Below are 13553 nucleotides of genomic sequence, written 5' to 3' on the forward strand. Positions count from 1 at the left end.
TTACAGTCAGATACTAAACTTTAAATTAATAAAGATACTGAAAATCTGAATCGCCATGCAAATAATGGTAATGTACATGTTTCTTTTTAAGGTATCATGATTCCTCTGTCTATTATTAATTTCTACATGTACTGTGATATGGCTACCATTATGGTTTCATAAAGTCCAACATCTTTGGCACCCCCAGCATACAAATCTCCTTCACCGACACAAAGCACAGTCTCAACACAGCGTCAACATGGAATTCCCAGCCAGAAGGTCGGCCTTGACCACGCGCTGGTCTACCCCTCTTGCTCCGGCTAATGCTCGGCACCACGCGGTTGCTGATGAGCCCCGGCTTGCCTAGCGGCCTGTGAGGTCACGCCAACTCCGAACTTGGAACATTTTCAGGGCACCACAACTCCCCCGTTACCTCACAAGTGATACATAAAGACTGACTTTAATGAACAAGACAGGGTGGCTGAGAACGAAGCTGTAGAGGTGAAGCTGTTATATGAACAGAAGGATGTAAGTGGGACTGGTGCTGTAGATGATAGTGGTTATAAATCAAACATGAATGTAACTTTGAATGGTGTGACGAAAGTCCTATTGCAGATGGAATGATGAAAGCATTGTATACATTGTATGGTGATGTGAGGGAAATGGACGAAAACAGTACTGAAGTGGACGAAATCATTAAGCTTAAGAGGGAGGAACCTAGTAGTGAAAGTCAGCAAGGGCAAAAGTATATGACAGACGAAAATTTGGAAGTGATGTTAAGGCAAATTATGAGTAGTTTTAGTTGTCTGCATACTATGTGCACGAATGAAGACATTAGTAGTTTGGAAAATAGTGTGAGAGAAGACATTAATAGGATGGAAAAGAAAACTGATAGCTTTAGAACTGACATGGTTAGCTTAAAGGATGAACTGAAGAAAGAAATTAAAAATGAAATTCAGGTCATCAGCTCTAATCTTTCAGAACTAAATAACAAGGTTGATGTGGTAGCTAAAGATTGTGATGCAAAGATAAAGAAAGTGCTGTATAACACTAGTGAGAAATTAACATTAATGAGCAGTAAATGTGTAGAAGAGAGAAAGAAGCTTTGTGATGACTACAGTAGGAGGGTGGAGGCTTCTGAAAAACAGTGTAAAGATGAAGTCAAAGCTGCAAGGGAATTTTGTGCTGAAAACAGCGTTAAACTTGAGAACCAAATCCTTCAAATTAAAAATGATTTAGAAACAGAGATAGAAACTAAGTGTGCAGTAGTGGTATAGGAAAAACTGCTAAAGGTAATTAAAAATGTAGGTTCCAAGGTGGCTGAAATGAAGATAAAGATGGAAGAGGTACAAAATTTAAAGCATAGAGTATGTAGTGTCCCAAACAGTCCTTCATTTGTTAGTTGTAAGAAATTTAATAATTTTGAACCATATGGGGAAGTGCATCCACTGATTTCATTAGAGAATTTAATGATTTATCTGAAACATGGAATGACAGAGAGAAAATGTCATTTGTGACAGGTTTTTTGAAAGGGAATGCTTATGGATGGGCAGCTCAGGTAGCTGATAGCTATAATTTGGGGCAAAGCTTTGAGAAAGCATTTTTAGGTGAATATTAGTCCAAAGAGAAGCAGCAGAGAATTTTGAGTGAATTTTGGGGAGAGAGAGATTTGACTGTAGGAAGGGTACTGTGAAAAGTTTCTGTCAGCTTTGGATAAATAAACTGAAATATCTGGACAAAGTGCTAGGTAGTGAATCAATAATTATGGGTTTAGAAACTAAGTTGCCTCAGAAAGTTAGAGAATTGACTGTACCTGCCTCTAGGGAAAGTATTAGTGATTTCTTGAATTATGATGATAAAGTGGAGAGGGTGAAGCCCTCAGTGAAAGATCGTATGAGGAATTTTGATGACAGTAATCAATCAGTGAGAAAATGTCAGGTAAATAGCACGAACAGGTCTGCAGTAGAAATTCAAGGAATGGTTGAGTGGGGGATAGCCAGAATGGGCACTGAAATGGTAGTAGAAATTCAAGGAAAAGAATTGGAGAAGATGACTTTAATTCTGAATAAAACAATTTAAACTAGATATTGCTCCAGTTTTGGCTCGCACTCGAGCAGGTAGCGATGAAGAGCCACGTATATATAAATGTGCTGTAATCACAGGTAATGGTAAGGAAAATAATAGCAGTAAGACGAGTGTAATAGAAACACAATACGAGTCGTGACATAACTTTCATCTTATCCATATGTGCCGTTATTACAAACTTTTCTTTTACATAACAGCATTCTTTTAGAATACAGTGTAAACTGCGCTAAGTTTGGAAGAAAACGCTAGAATATAAAATCAATACTATAACCACTTTTCTGGGATTGTGGGTATGTACCGTATTTTACTAATGTGCGTTTATGAACTCTGAACAAACGTTAATCATTCTGGAGAGACAGCAGTCTAACGCCTTGTGACAACATGCCTAGCCTTGGTTCAAATGGCTCTGAGCACTATGGGACTAAACATCTCAGGTCATCAGTCCCCTAGAACTTAGAACTACTTGAACCTAACTAACCTAAGGACATCACACACATCCATGCCCGAGGCAGGATTCGAACCTGCGACTGAAGCGCCTAGAACCGCTCGGCCACACCGGCCGGCCTGCCTAGCCTTGGTAAAGGTCGCATTTCGATGGAGGGTGATATGCTGTGGTACCAACTGTGCTCAGTCTCAAGCGTTCAAAAGCGACCAGTCAGCTCTTTTAAGTGACCGTCAAATATATTATCCAGTGAGCTTTTATACTGCTAACTACGGTAATTGTGTTCACTGTATGCTACGCAGATACTGCGTAGATTTTAATTAATTTAGCTTAGTAGTGCAAGTTTCTTACGTCCAGCAATATCACTCGGTACTTCCGACAAGGATGCCTTCACATTTTTTTCGATAGCATGAAATTATGGAATACTTTTTATCGACAATGAAATCTTCTCTGGTTGTCAGCCGACTGGTGGCGCCTTATTGTCGTAGTGTTTCTTAATGCGAAGTGTCGGCTTCTTGACGCTTGACACTTGATCTTACAGGCTCATCCCTGCCTGTTGCTGTGCAGGGTACACACTGGAGTGTCATTCCTGCAATTCCTCTGTGGGTTGATGATTTCTTCGCCTCTCTTGTAGTATTGGCTTGTGGTACTTCTGAAATAGAAAAGTATCGTTTCTTGCTAGGCACGTTAAGGGTCGATGATGATGTGATGATGGGCGTTGATGTGACGGGTGTCTGGCGGGAAGGGGAAGCTAGGGAGGTGGTTTGGCACCTGTCCTGTCTTCTCCACTTCTTGTCCTTCTTAGACGACCTTCTGAAGGGCTGCTCAGAAGGTTCATCTGTGGCGATGGCATCTTCATCTTCCGAGTTGGTATCGTGGAGAATATCTTGTTCTTCACAGAAGGTCACATCCACAGCACTTGTAACATGCCCGGGAGTACGAAAGGGTGGAGTCCCTATAAAATGAATGTGCTTCTGCTTTTCTTGTCCACGCCACGTACCTGGTAATCCCGCGGCGGTCGTACTCTTCTGCTCCACACTGCTGCTGGCTTGCCTGAAATTATCTATCGAATTATGCAAGCGGGTTTAGGAGAGCCACTCAACGTTAAAACACAACACTGTCCTATGTCTGGTATGAACAACTATATTTTTGAGGCGATAAAAGAAAGTCGCAGGTTGCACTGTTTACATTCTAATTCAGAAGTGTTATCCCAATGGATGATTAACAGTCCACAATATCATTCGGACGAGCATACGCGTAACCGACACGACGCGGGTGATCCTTGATGATGCGAAAGCCGAATGATCGCACGAAAGTTCTTACGCTCGTCACGCATACACAGATATCTGATACCAGTCCTCCTTGACACTAGTAATGATATTTTAACACTGTTCACGAAGGTAAATTTACAGTTCACAGCTCTCAGTTGTACGAGCGTGTGCGTAACCGTAGCGGCGCGGCGATTGTTGATAATGCGGAAAAGCGATGATCGAACGCACGTCCTCACGCTCGCTACAAGACACTGGCACTTGAACGCACTCTTTTGTGGTAACTAATTTTTTCTGATTCCCATTATTCATTCTGAGAGACCGAACACGGCGCGGATGATTGATACTGTACGGTACGACACGCAACGAGAGGATACACAAATACGTTATCAGCAGCACTGCTCATTTTTAAATTACTTCTTGACGCACTTTCCTCTGAATCATTTACTTATTTTATCAGTTTACTGTAATAACACTTGTAGCAACACTTCAACTTCCATACTAACAATGCCTCTCACATGCAGAGCTACACACTACACAACGTGACAGTACCGTGTCCCGCAAAGATACTCCACAACTAAGCCAGCGATATGACAATACGCTTACACACTGGTAATGTGTTCCCTCTGCATCGGGATGAACATGGCCCTGGTGTTGACTGTCGTAATAGCCTGTAGGGAAAGGAATCTGAGCAGCTGCTCTAGCTGTTCAGGGGTGAGAGGATAGGGCTGGTGGGGGAGGGGAGGTCTAGATTGGTAGTGAGGTGTGAAAGGGTAACGACTGAGGAGATGGGGACAGGTTCTGTCCTGCAGAAACTCAGCGATCTTATCCAGTGCTGGTCCCAAGCTGCCGTTGCCTGAACGAGGGAGGCAGGTAGGTGGTGACGCTGCAACTCGAGCTCTGGCAAGCGACGACGAGCGGGAAGCCCTGCGAGTAGCCGCCGGTGACGTCGCTGACCCCTGGATGGAGATGGCTTTGGGAGCAGCCTGCTGCATGCCCACAGGGCCCTCTGTGGACGCGACGGGCAGCTGTGACACGCCCAGGCCCCCACAACCGCACTAGTGGTCGACTGTGAAGAGCGGACAAATTGAACAGCTGGCCGGCGGCCATTAGAGTGGTAAAGTGACGCGCGGATTTCGAATGTTTATACATAGCTTTTGGTTATAAAATGCCTTCCCTAGAGTTAGGTCAGAAACATAATGCCTCATTTAAATACGTTACTACAATATAGTTTTTAATTTATGAACAAACAGCAACTAGTCACTGTTTATGAATTTATGTTACGTAGTACATGGAATCTGCCGTAGCTAAAAGTTATGCACTGGACCCCTAGCATTTTTCGTAGTTCATTTACGATAGATGTAGGCAAAATGCATCAAAATACTCGAAGATTTGCCCACTATGTTAATAGATATTTTCTGACTCTACCTTCCTTTAGATTTTATGATGAAAAGTGCGTTATATATGGCGTAGTGCTTTGGCAACTCACGACCAAATTATCAAGTTTCAACCTAACCTAGACCATGAAAACACTACCGATCAGCCAGCTACAACAAACAAGACTTCAGGCAGGCATCCAGTATCGCATTAGTCACAATATTTACTTTCGAAGATGTACACTTCAGTTTGTATGTGTGATTTTTTCATATAATAAATAAAACTCAACAACTGTTCCATCGAGAGAAGTCGTGAAATCAGATTACAATTACACACATTCAGTTGCATTTTATAACGATAAAAAGCCTGCTAACTCAAATTTCGTGTTGCTTGTAACTCAACTTTTACAGTTAAAATAAAATGTGGTTCACAAAGAAAAAATTATCTTCTGCTGTATATGGTCTGGAAAACGAAAGATGGTATTCTGTCGGTCGGAAATCTTGCCTCCTGACGTACAGACAGTAGAATTACGAGTAACAAATCCTGTATGTACGCCCCAACAAATATACAACGTTAAATGAGGGTGTTCATAAACAACAGTACTACACAACACATCAGACTACCAGCACTATAATGGTGTCCAGCCGAAGGTTCAAATTATCCCGCGACTGCAGCGCCATCAGTGAGTCTAGTTATTTTTTAGAAGGTCTTTGGACACGCCTCTCCTCTTCCAGGATCACCTCCACAGCTTCTAGCGTCTCTGCAGTGACCACGGATGGGTCCAGCCCCACCTACTGTCTTACCCCAGGTTCACGTCCCCTTCGTTCCTTTATAGTCACTGGACTCCTCTGTCGATGGCTCGAAGGGTGAGCCAATCGTGTGCCTCCTAAAGGAGTGTCGCACCCAGTGGTCTGTTCGACAAGTACCCTACTAGTCCATCGATTGGGCCCTCAACAGAGGAACTGCAGTCCAATGGCTATAAAGGAACGAATGGAACATAAACCCGACACTCCGCTTGAAGATGACGAGTAGGAAATTCGTCGAAACGTTGCGACAGCACGATGCCACAGGTTGGCTGATAACCTTAGAATATTTCATCAATGAAATTCGCCGAGAAAGTCTGCATTTCCATATACGTACCTTGTTGGCGCCGACACCTCAAGTATCGAAACAAATGAATCTGTACCTATACATAGCAGTAATACTAGTACGTCCTTAGTCAACCCCTTTTTACGTACGGCAGAAATCAAACCTGCATTTGGGTCGCACTTTCTTAACTGTTGCTCGGATGGATTAGTAGACTGTCGTGGAAAGTCCACGTTCAGGATCTTGTTCAAAGGCGTAATGCTACCATTTTTACTATTCGAACAGTATCTGAAGTGAGTGATCGTTCGACACGAAAATTAGTCTACTTTGCTTATTTTCATTCGCTTACGTCATGTGGTATTATATTCTGGGGTAACTCTTCCGATTCTAAAAGGATATTTTTGGCTCATCAACGGGCGGTTCGGGCAATAAGTGGTGTAAGTTTACGAACCTTTTGTCGACCCCTGTTCACGAGTATGGGTATTTTGACATTGGCCTCTCAGTGCATATATATTCCTTACTGTTATTTCTTGTTAACAGTATTAGCTTATTCCCAAAAATAAGCATCTCTCACTCAGTTAATACTCGGCAGAAATCAAATGTGCATTTGGATCAGACTTCCTTAATTCTTGTGCAGAAAGGTGTGCAGTATACTGCTGCATCGATTTTCAATAAGCTACCACTCGAATTAAAAAATCTTAGCAGTAATCCACGCGCTTTCAAATCGAAACTGAAGACTTTGCTCATGGGTCACTACTTCTATTTGTAACGTCTCCTGTCAAAATACATATTATATGTGGTAAAAAAGAAAAGAATAATTGAACTGGATTATTGTAATTGTGTGGACAAGGATTGTGTGAACTTTGTGTAATAAAGAGAAACGATTATGTGTCATATTTTATACTTGTATAGAATTATGTACCGATCTTTTTTAAAGATAATATCTGTGTCGGTGAGTACTGAAACCGCCACAGACGATACTTATTAAATGTCAAACAAAGATGAAAATACATCACACCGAGTATAAGTAGTAGTGTCCGAGCATTAATTTCTCTGTCGTCTTCTTGGAGTTACGTGAGCAGGAAGAGCTTGTGACGCTATATTATATGCTTGTGTAGCATTCTTTTGTCAAGACTGAGAGAAGGACGCCATTAGGCATTGATTTATAAACGTGTGTAAGAATTTAATCTGTCTAAATGTTTTGAATAGAGTTACTTAGTGAAAACTTGCATTATGATTTGTAATAAGCTTGCCTGGTATTTTATCCTATACTTTTAAGACATTTTCACCTATTTAAATATTATTCGTGGTGCAGATCTGCGCTTCGAACGAACCAGCCGCAGCCGCGGCGCATTCAAACTGCATTAAATGAATTCAATCATACCGCAGAGAAGCAGACAGGTAATAGAGAACTAAAATTAATCTTGCAGCTTTCGGGATTGCAGAGCAGAGCAGCAGATTTTATGATGTGTTTTACAGGTGGACGCGGACTGCGGATGATGTTATATTATTGACAGCGTAAAAATATAATTTACCTTCATGACATAAAAGAAATCTTGCTGTGCGTAGTTCTGGCCTGGCAAACATTATAGGAAAAACATTTTTTCTCCGATAATAGTCTCATGTTCTCGTATTAGTCGTGGTACCTTTTGGTGTTTTAATGTTAACAAAAATCGACTGCAAAATTTTGATGTTGAACAAACATTGCGTACTGTAACATCAGTATTGATGACGAAGTAATTTTCAGTAACCTTTTCAATAACTGTAAAGTAAGAAAGATATGTTGAACTTTATAGCGAATTACAATAACGAAACAATGTTCCTTTTATAGAAAGCCAGATCTAGAATAATAAGAACATAATATATTTCGTTTTGATGAAAATTTATGATCCAAAAAGTCAAAGCACAGCATACCTAAAATGTATTTCAGGGCTCTTTTCGTAGCAACATATTTTATCTCATATATTACACTACTGGCTGTTAAAATTGCTACACCAAGAAGAAATGCAGATGATAAACGGGTATTCATTGGACAAATACATTGTACTAGAACTGACATGCGATTACATTTTCACGCAATTTGGGTGCATGGATGCTGAGAAATCAGTACCCAGAACAACCACCTCTGGCCGTAATAACGGCCTTGATACGCCTGGGCATTGAGTCAAACAGAGCTTGGCTGGCGTGTACAGGTACAGCTGCCCATGCAGCTTCAACACGATACCACCGTTCATCAAGAGTAGTGACTGGCGTATTGTGACGAACCTGTTGCTCGGCCACCGTTGACCAGGCGTTTTCAGTTGGTGAGAGATCTGGAGAATGTGCTGGCCAGGGCAGCAGTCGAACATTTTCTGTATCCAGAAAGGCCCGTACAGGACCAGCAACATGCGGTTGTGCATTTTCCTGCTGAAATGTAGGGTTTAGCAGGGACCGAGTGAAGGGCAGAGCCACGTGTCATAACACATCTGAAATGTAACGTCCACTGTTCAAAGTGCCGTAAATGCGAACAAGAGGTAGCCGAGACGTGTAACCAGTGGCACCCCATACCATCACCCCGGGTGATACGCCAGTATGGTGATGACGAATACACGCTTCCAATGTGCGTTCACCGCCATGTCGCCAAACACGGATGCGACCATCGTGATGCTGTAAACAGAATCTGGATTCATCCGAAAAAATGACGTATTGCCATTCGTGCACCCAGGTTCGTCGTCGAGTACACCATCGCAGGCGCTCCTGTCTGCGATGCAGCGTCAAGGGTAACCGCAGCCGTGGTCTCCGAGCTGATAGTCCATGCTGCTGCAAGCGTCGTCGAACTGTTCGTGCACATGGTTGTTGTTGTAAACGCCCCCATTTGTTGACTCAGGGATCGAGACGTGGCTGCACGATCCGTTACAGCCAAGCGGATAAGATGCCTGTCATTTCGACTGCTAGTGATACGAGGCCGCTGGGATCCAGCACGGCGATTCGTATTACCCTCCTGAACATACCGATTCCATATTCTGCTAACAGTCATTGGATCTCGACCAACACGAGCAGCAATGTCGCGATACGATTCCGTATTACCCTCCTGAACACACCGATTCCATATTCTGCTTACAGTCCTTGCATCTCGACCAACGCGAGCGGCAATGTCGCGATACGATAAACCGCAATCGCGATAGGCTACAATCCGACCTTTATCAAAGTCGGAAACGTAATGGTACGGATTTGTCCACCTTACACGAGGCATCACAACAACGTTTCACGTGGCAACGCCGGTCAACTGCTGCTTGTGTATGAGAAATCGGTTGGAAACTTTCCTCATGTCAGCACGTTGTAGGTGTCGCCACCAGCGCCAACCTTGTGTGAATGCTCTGAAAAGCTAATCATTTGCATATCACAGCGTCTTCTTCCTGTCGGTTAAATTTCTCGTCTGATGCACGTCATCTTCGTGGTGTAGCAATTTTAATGTCCAGTAGTGTAGTTGTTCCGCGAGTAATAACAAAGCAGACAGCGAAATATTCTGTCGAGGAGTTCCTTGAAAAAGTTGATTCTTGTTGTTTTGTTTACTTAAACTTAGGGATTGACTTTTTTTGGGTTCACAAACATTTTATTTTTATCTATTATTACATTTGTGTTGTAATTTCACGTACTGACAAGTTCTATGACCTCGGAGATTTGCTCCTCCATTTGGTCCTACGGAACTTGACGTGTAAATGAATAAAATAAATAAATACCTGTACAGTCGTGTGCTGAAGTGTGATACGTGGACAGGCCGGCCAGTGGTGGTGGTGTGCGAGCGAGGTTGCGGTCTGCTGTCGGCGGGGAAGGCGCTCCAGGCCCTGCAGCCGGACAGGGGGCTGGCCGTGACCGCCGAGGCGGCGGAGCGCCGCCTGCCCGAGGTGGCGGCCGCGCTGGCCAGCCGCGCCTGCCGCTGGCTGCTGCTGCTCCAGCCGCACACTGCAGACCCGCTGTCCGCCGCCGCCCGGAGCCGCCTGCTGGACGAGCTGCGGCGCCACCCCAAGACGCTCGTCCTCGTCACAGGTAGGCTAGCGCAGCTGCAGGGGCCAGCTCGGGCCTTTCGACGTTACAGGTGATTGGCCTGATGCACCACTGTGAGGTATGACTACCAGTTAGTGCCTTTCGGTCTATCTCCATGGTCAGCCTCCTACAAGAGTCAAGGACTTCACCTTCTCGCTTCGAGATTGCCTAAACATCATCATCATCATCATTTTGTACATTTTCCATCGCTACCCAGCTCTGCTTGGAATGCGAGCCTGTCCGTCTGTCCTCCCCTTCCCAATATCTCTCTCTCTCTCTCTCTCTCTCTCTCTCTCTCTCTCTCTCTCTCTTCTCTCTCCCTCCTCCCCTCCCTCCCTCCCTCCCTCTCTACTTAGTCTTCTGGCTGTTTTGATGCAGTCCACCACCACTTCCTCTCCTGTGCCAACCCCTTAATCTCAGAGCAGCACTTGGACCCAACGCTTTCAAGTATTTACTGGATGTATTCCAGTCTCTGCAGTTTTTATCCTCTGTAGCTCCCTCTTGTAGAATAAAAATTATTTTCTGAGGTTTTAACCCATGTCCTGCCATACTGTCCCTTGTTTCTGCAGTGTTTTCCATATGTTCCTTTCTTCTTTACCTCATCAGGCCACCTAATTTTTACCATCCCTGTATAGCACCACATGTCAAATGCTTCGATCATCTTCTTTCCTACTGCGCCTGTAACTTTGCCACTTTTGCTTTAATTTCGCCAAAGGTTGTTTTGACTTTTTTAAATGATGAATCTGCTCTTCCGACGGCCAATTGTTTTTCGATTTCCTCACACCTTCCATAAGGTCATTTCAACTTAACTTCCCTGCATTTCCCATGTATTTCCTTCCTAAGTGACTTATAATGTTGTATTCCTCTCTTTCTCTGAACATTTGTGTACTAGAATGAGATTTCACTCTGCAGCGGAGAGTGCGCTGATATGAAACTTCCTGATAGATTAAACCTGTGTGTCGGACCGAGACTCGAACTCGGAACCTTTGCCTTTCGCGGGCAAGTGCTCTACCAACTGAGCTACCCAAGCGCGACTCACGCCCCGTCCTCACAGCTTTACTTCTGCCAGTACCTGGTCTCCTACCTTCCAAACTTTACAGAAGCTCTCCTGCAAGCCTTGCAGAACTAGCACTCCTGAACGAAAGGATATTGCGGAGACATGGCTTAGCCACAGCCTGGGGGATGTTTCCAGAATGAGATTTTCACTCTGCAGCGGAGTGTCAGCTGATATGAAACTTCCTGGCAGCTCAGACGGTAGAGCACTTGCCCGCGAATGGCAAAGGTCCCGAGGTCGAGTCCCGGTCCGGCACACAGTTTTAATCTGCCAGGAAGTTTCATTTGTGTACTACCTTCTTTCGCCCATCAGTTCAAATATTCCTTCTGTTACCCAAGATTTCTTAGACCTTGCTTTCCTTGTACCTATATTTGTCTGCCCTACTTCTGTAATTACCATTTTTACACATTCCGTTCCTGTTCAACTGAACTGCCAATTGTGGTATTCATTGTCATGGTATCTTCAGCCTTAGAGAACTTCAAACACATTTCAGAATTGTACGTCAGTTCAGTGGCCCATTTCTTTCAATACTGATTTTACCAGACAAATCTCTTAAACTTCAGTCTACGCTTCATCAGTACTAAATTGGGATCTGATCCTGTTTCTGCTCCTGGATACACCTTGCAATCCAATATTTATTTGGAATTCTCTGTACGACCGTGGTGTAATCTAGCGAATCTTCGCGTGTGTCCAGACTTTTTTCAAGTCTGCCTGCTCGTTTTATGAGTTTTGAACAGTGTATTTCCTATTAAAGCTGAAATTTATTGCAGAATCCAATTATCCTCCTCATTTCTCATGCCTACCACCACCGCACTGTGGCTTGCACAGTGTATACGTATAAAAGCAGACGTACACGTCCATTTTCTCCCATAACTCTGTCGCTCTTATTGCTCAATGTTATCCTCTCTTCCGAAGGCTTTCTTCCACTCCTTTTAGTCTCTTGTCGCTTGGCCTTCTTCTCGATCTCTTACCCTCCATCTTCATCTAGTGCATCTTCCAAGATGTCATCTTATCATTCGCTTCATATGCCCATACAGTTTTAATCTTTTTTCAACAATTTTCTCTTGCAGGCGTTGTTTGCGTGTTATCTCGCTAACGCTTTCATTTCTCACCTCTACTTTTTCGTTACACTTATCACACTTATGAAAAACTACAGTTGACTTGCTGGACTACTATGTCCCCTTTCCATGACAACCTACGTTTCTGCACGCACGGTGTGGTTGGTACACAATACATTTAGTGTATTACCTCACTACTTGTTTCGGGATTTTCTTTGTTCCATGTCATTCCTCTCACACGTCTCTTGAGCTATCAACTTCACTTGCACATTCACTTATCTCCTTTGTCTTTATCCTCTCCAAGTAGTTGAAACTTCGCACCGTTTCCACATGCTCACTCTTTTGCATTCTTTACCTACATCCCAGTGTAACAAAAAATTATAGTAACTCCTTGATCACACCCAAAGGGTCACGCGATGGCGACTGTCCACCTTGTCATCCTTGCGATATAGCGTCATTTGGATGCAGTGTAGAGCAGTCCAGTCAATAAAGGGAAAATGGGGGCAGTAAATCGCTTATGGGCAGTTTCTGCGTAATTCCTGGCACACAGTTCTACACCGCTGGAGGGGAAATTGTTTCTTAGTCATCCTGTACGGCAGTTGTTGCATTCTTCCGGGGAAAGACGACTTCTCCCACCTAGAGCGCTTGCTCGCTTTTCTGTTTACAAACAGGATATACCTCCTCAGCGTTTTCTGTCCAGCTCTCTTTCGTCAGCAGACAAAAAAACTTCACTGATCTCGTGTTTATGTAGTATTTCAGTTTATTATTTGCAGCTTTTAAGTCGACATTTATGTAAAATACTTTCCTACAAACTGTGGCAGAGATGCGTTTAAGTTGTAAGTGCGATGTTGTCAGTGAGTTTCATGTAGTGTTGATGAGAAAGTGTTTGGACTGGTGAATGTGGCACCTTGCTGCTGTCTACCTACGACAGCGTTTCTAAATCCGAGTAACTGTTATACGTCCGAAAGAACAGACACCACGCCTTCATATAATTGATTCGTCTCGATGGGCCATGAATCCACCACCCCCGCAGGGGATGCACGATATCGTTCGGCCTCCAGCGGGAACGTGCAGTTAGCCAGAGTGGATTACACGCACGTGGAGTGCGGACGCGTGGCCCCAGGGGGGAATGTGAGTCGGCCGGGAAGCGCGCTCAGGTAGTCTGCACTGTGTCCGGATGG

At 43.8% G+C, this 13553-nt stretch overlaps 1 protein-coding gene across 1 annotated transcript in view; it reads left to right on the forward strand.

The window, feature by feature from the left end:
• The window catches only part of LOC124795569, a 286431-nt gene that overhangs the window by 143318 nt on the left and 129560 nt on the right, over positions 1 to 13553 (forward strand). The window contains exon 7 of the mRNA XM_047259641.1: positions 9994 to 10263. Coding sequence (XP_047115597.1) covers positions 9994 to 10263 — 270 coding nt within the window. The remainder of the gene's footprint in view (positions 1 to 9993; positions 10264 to 13553) is intronic.

Source organism: Schistocerca piceifrons, chromosome 4 (assembly GCF_021461385.2).
Source record: "Schistocerca piceifrons isolate TAMUIC-IGC-003096 chromosome 4, iqSchPice1.1, whole genome shotgun sequence".
Taxonomy (NCBI): Eukaryota; Metazoa; Arthropoda; class Insecta; order Orthoptera; family Acrididae; genus Schistocerca; species Schistocerca piceifrons.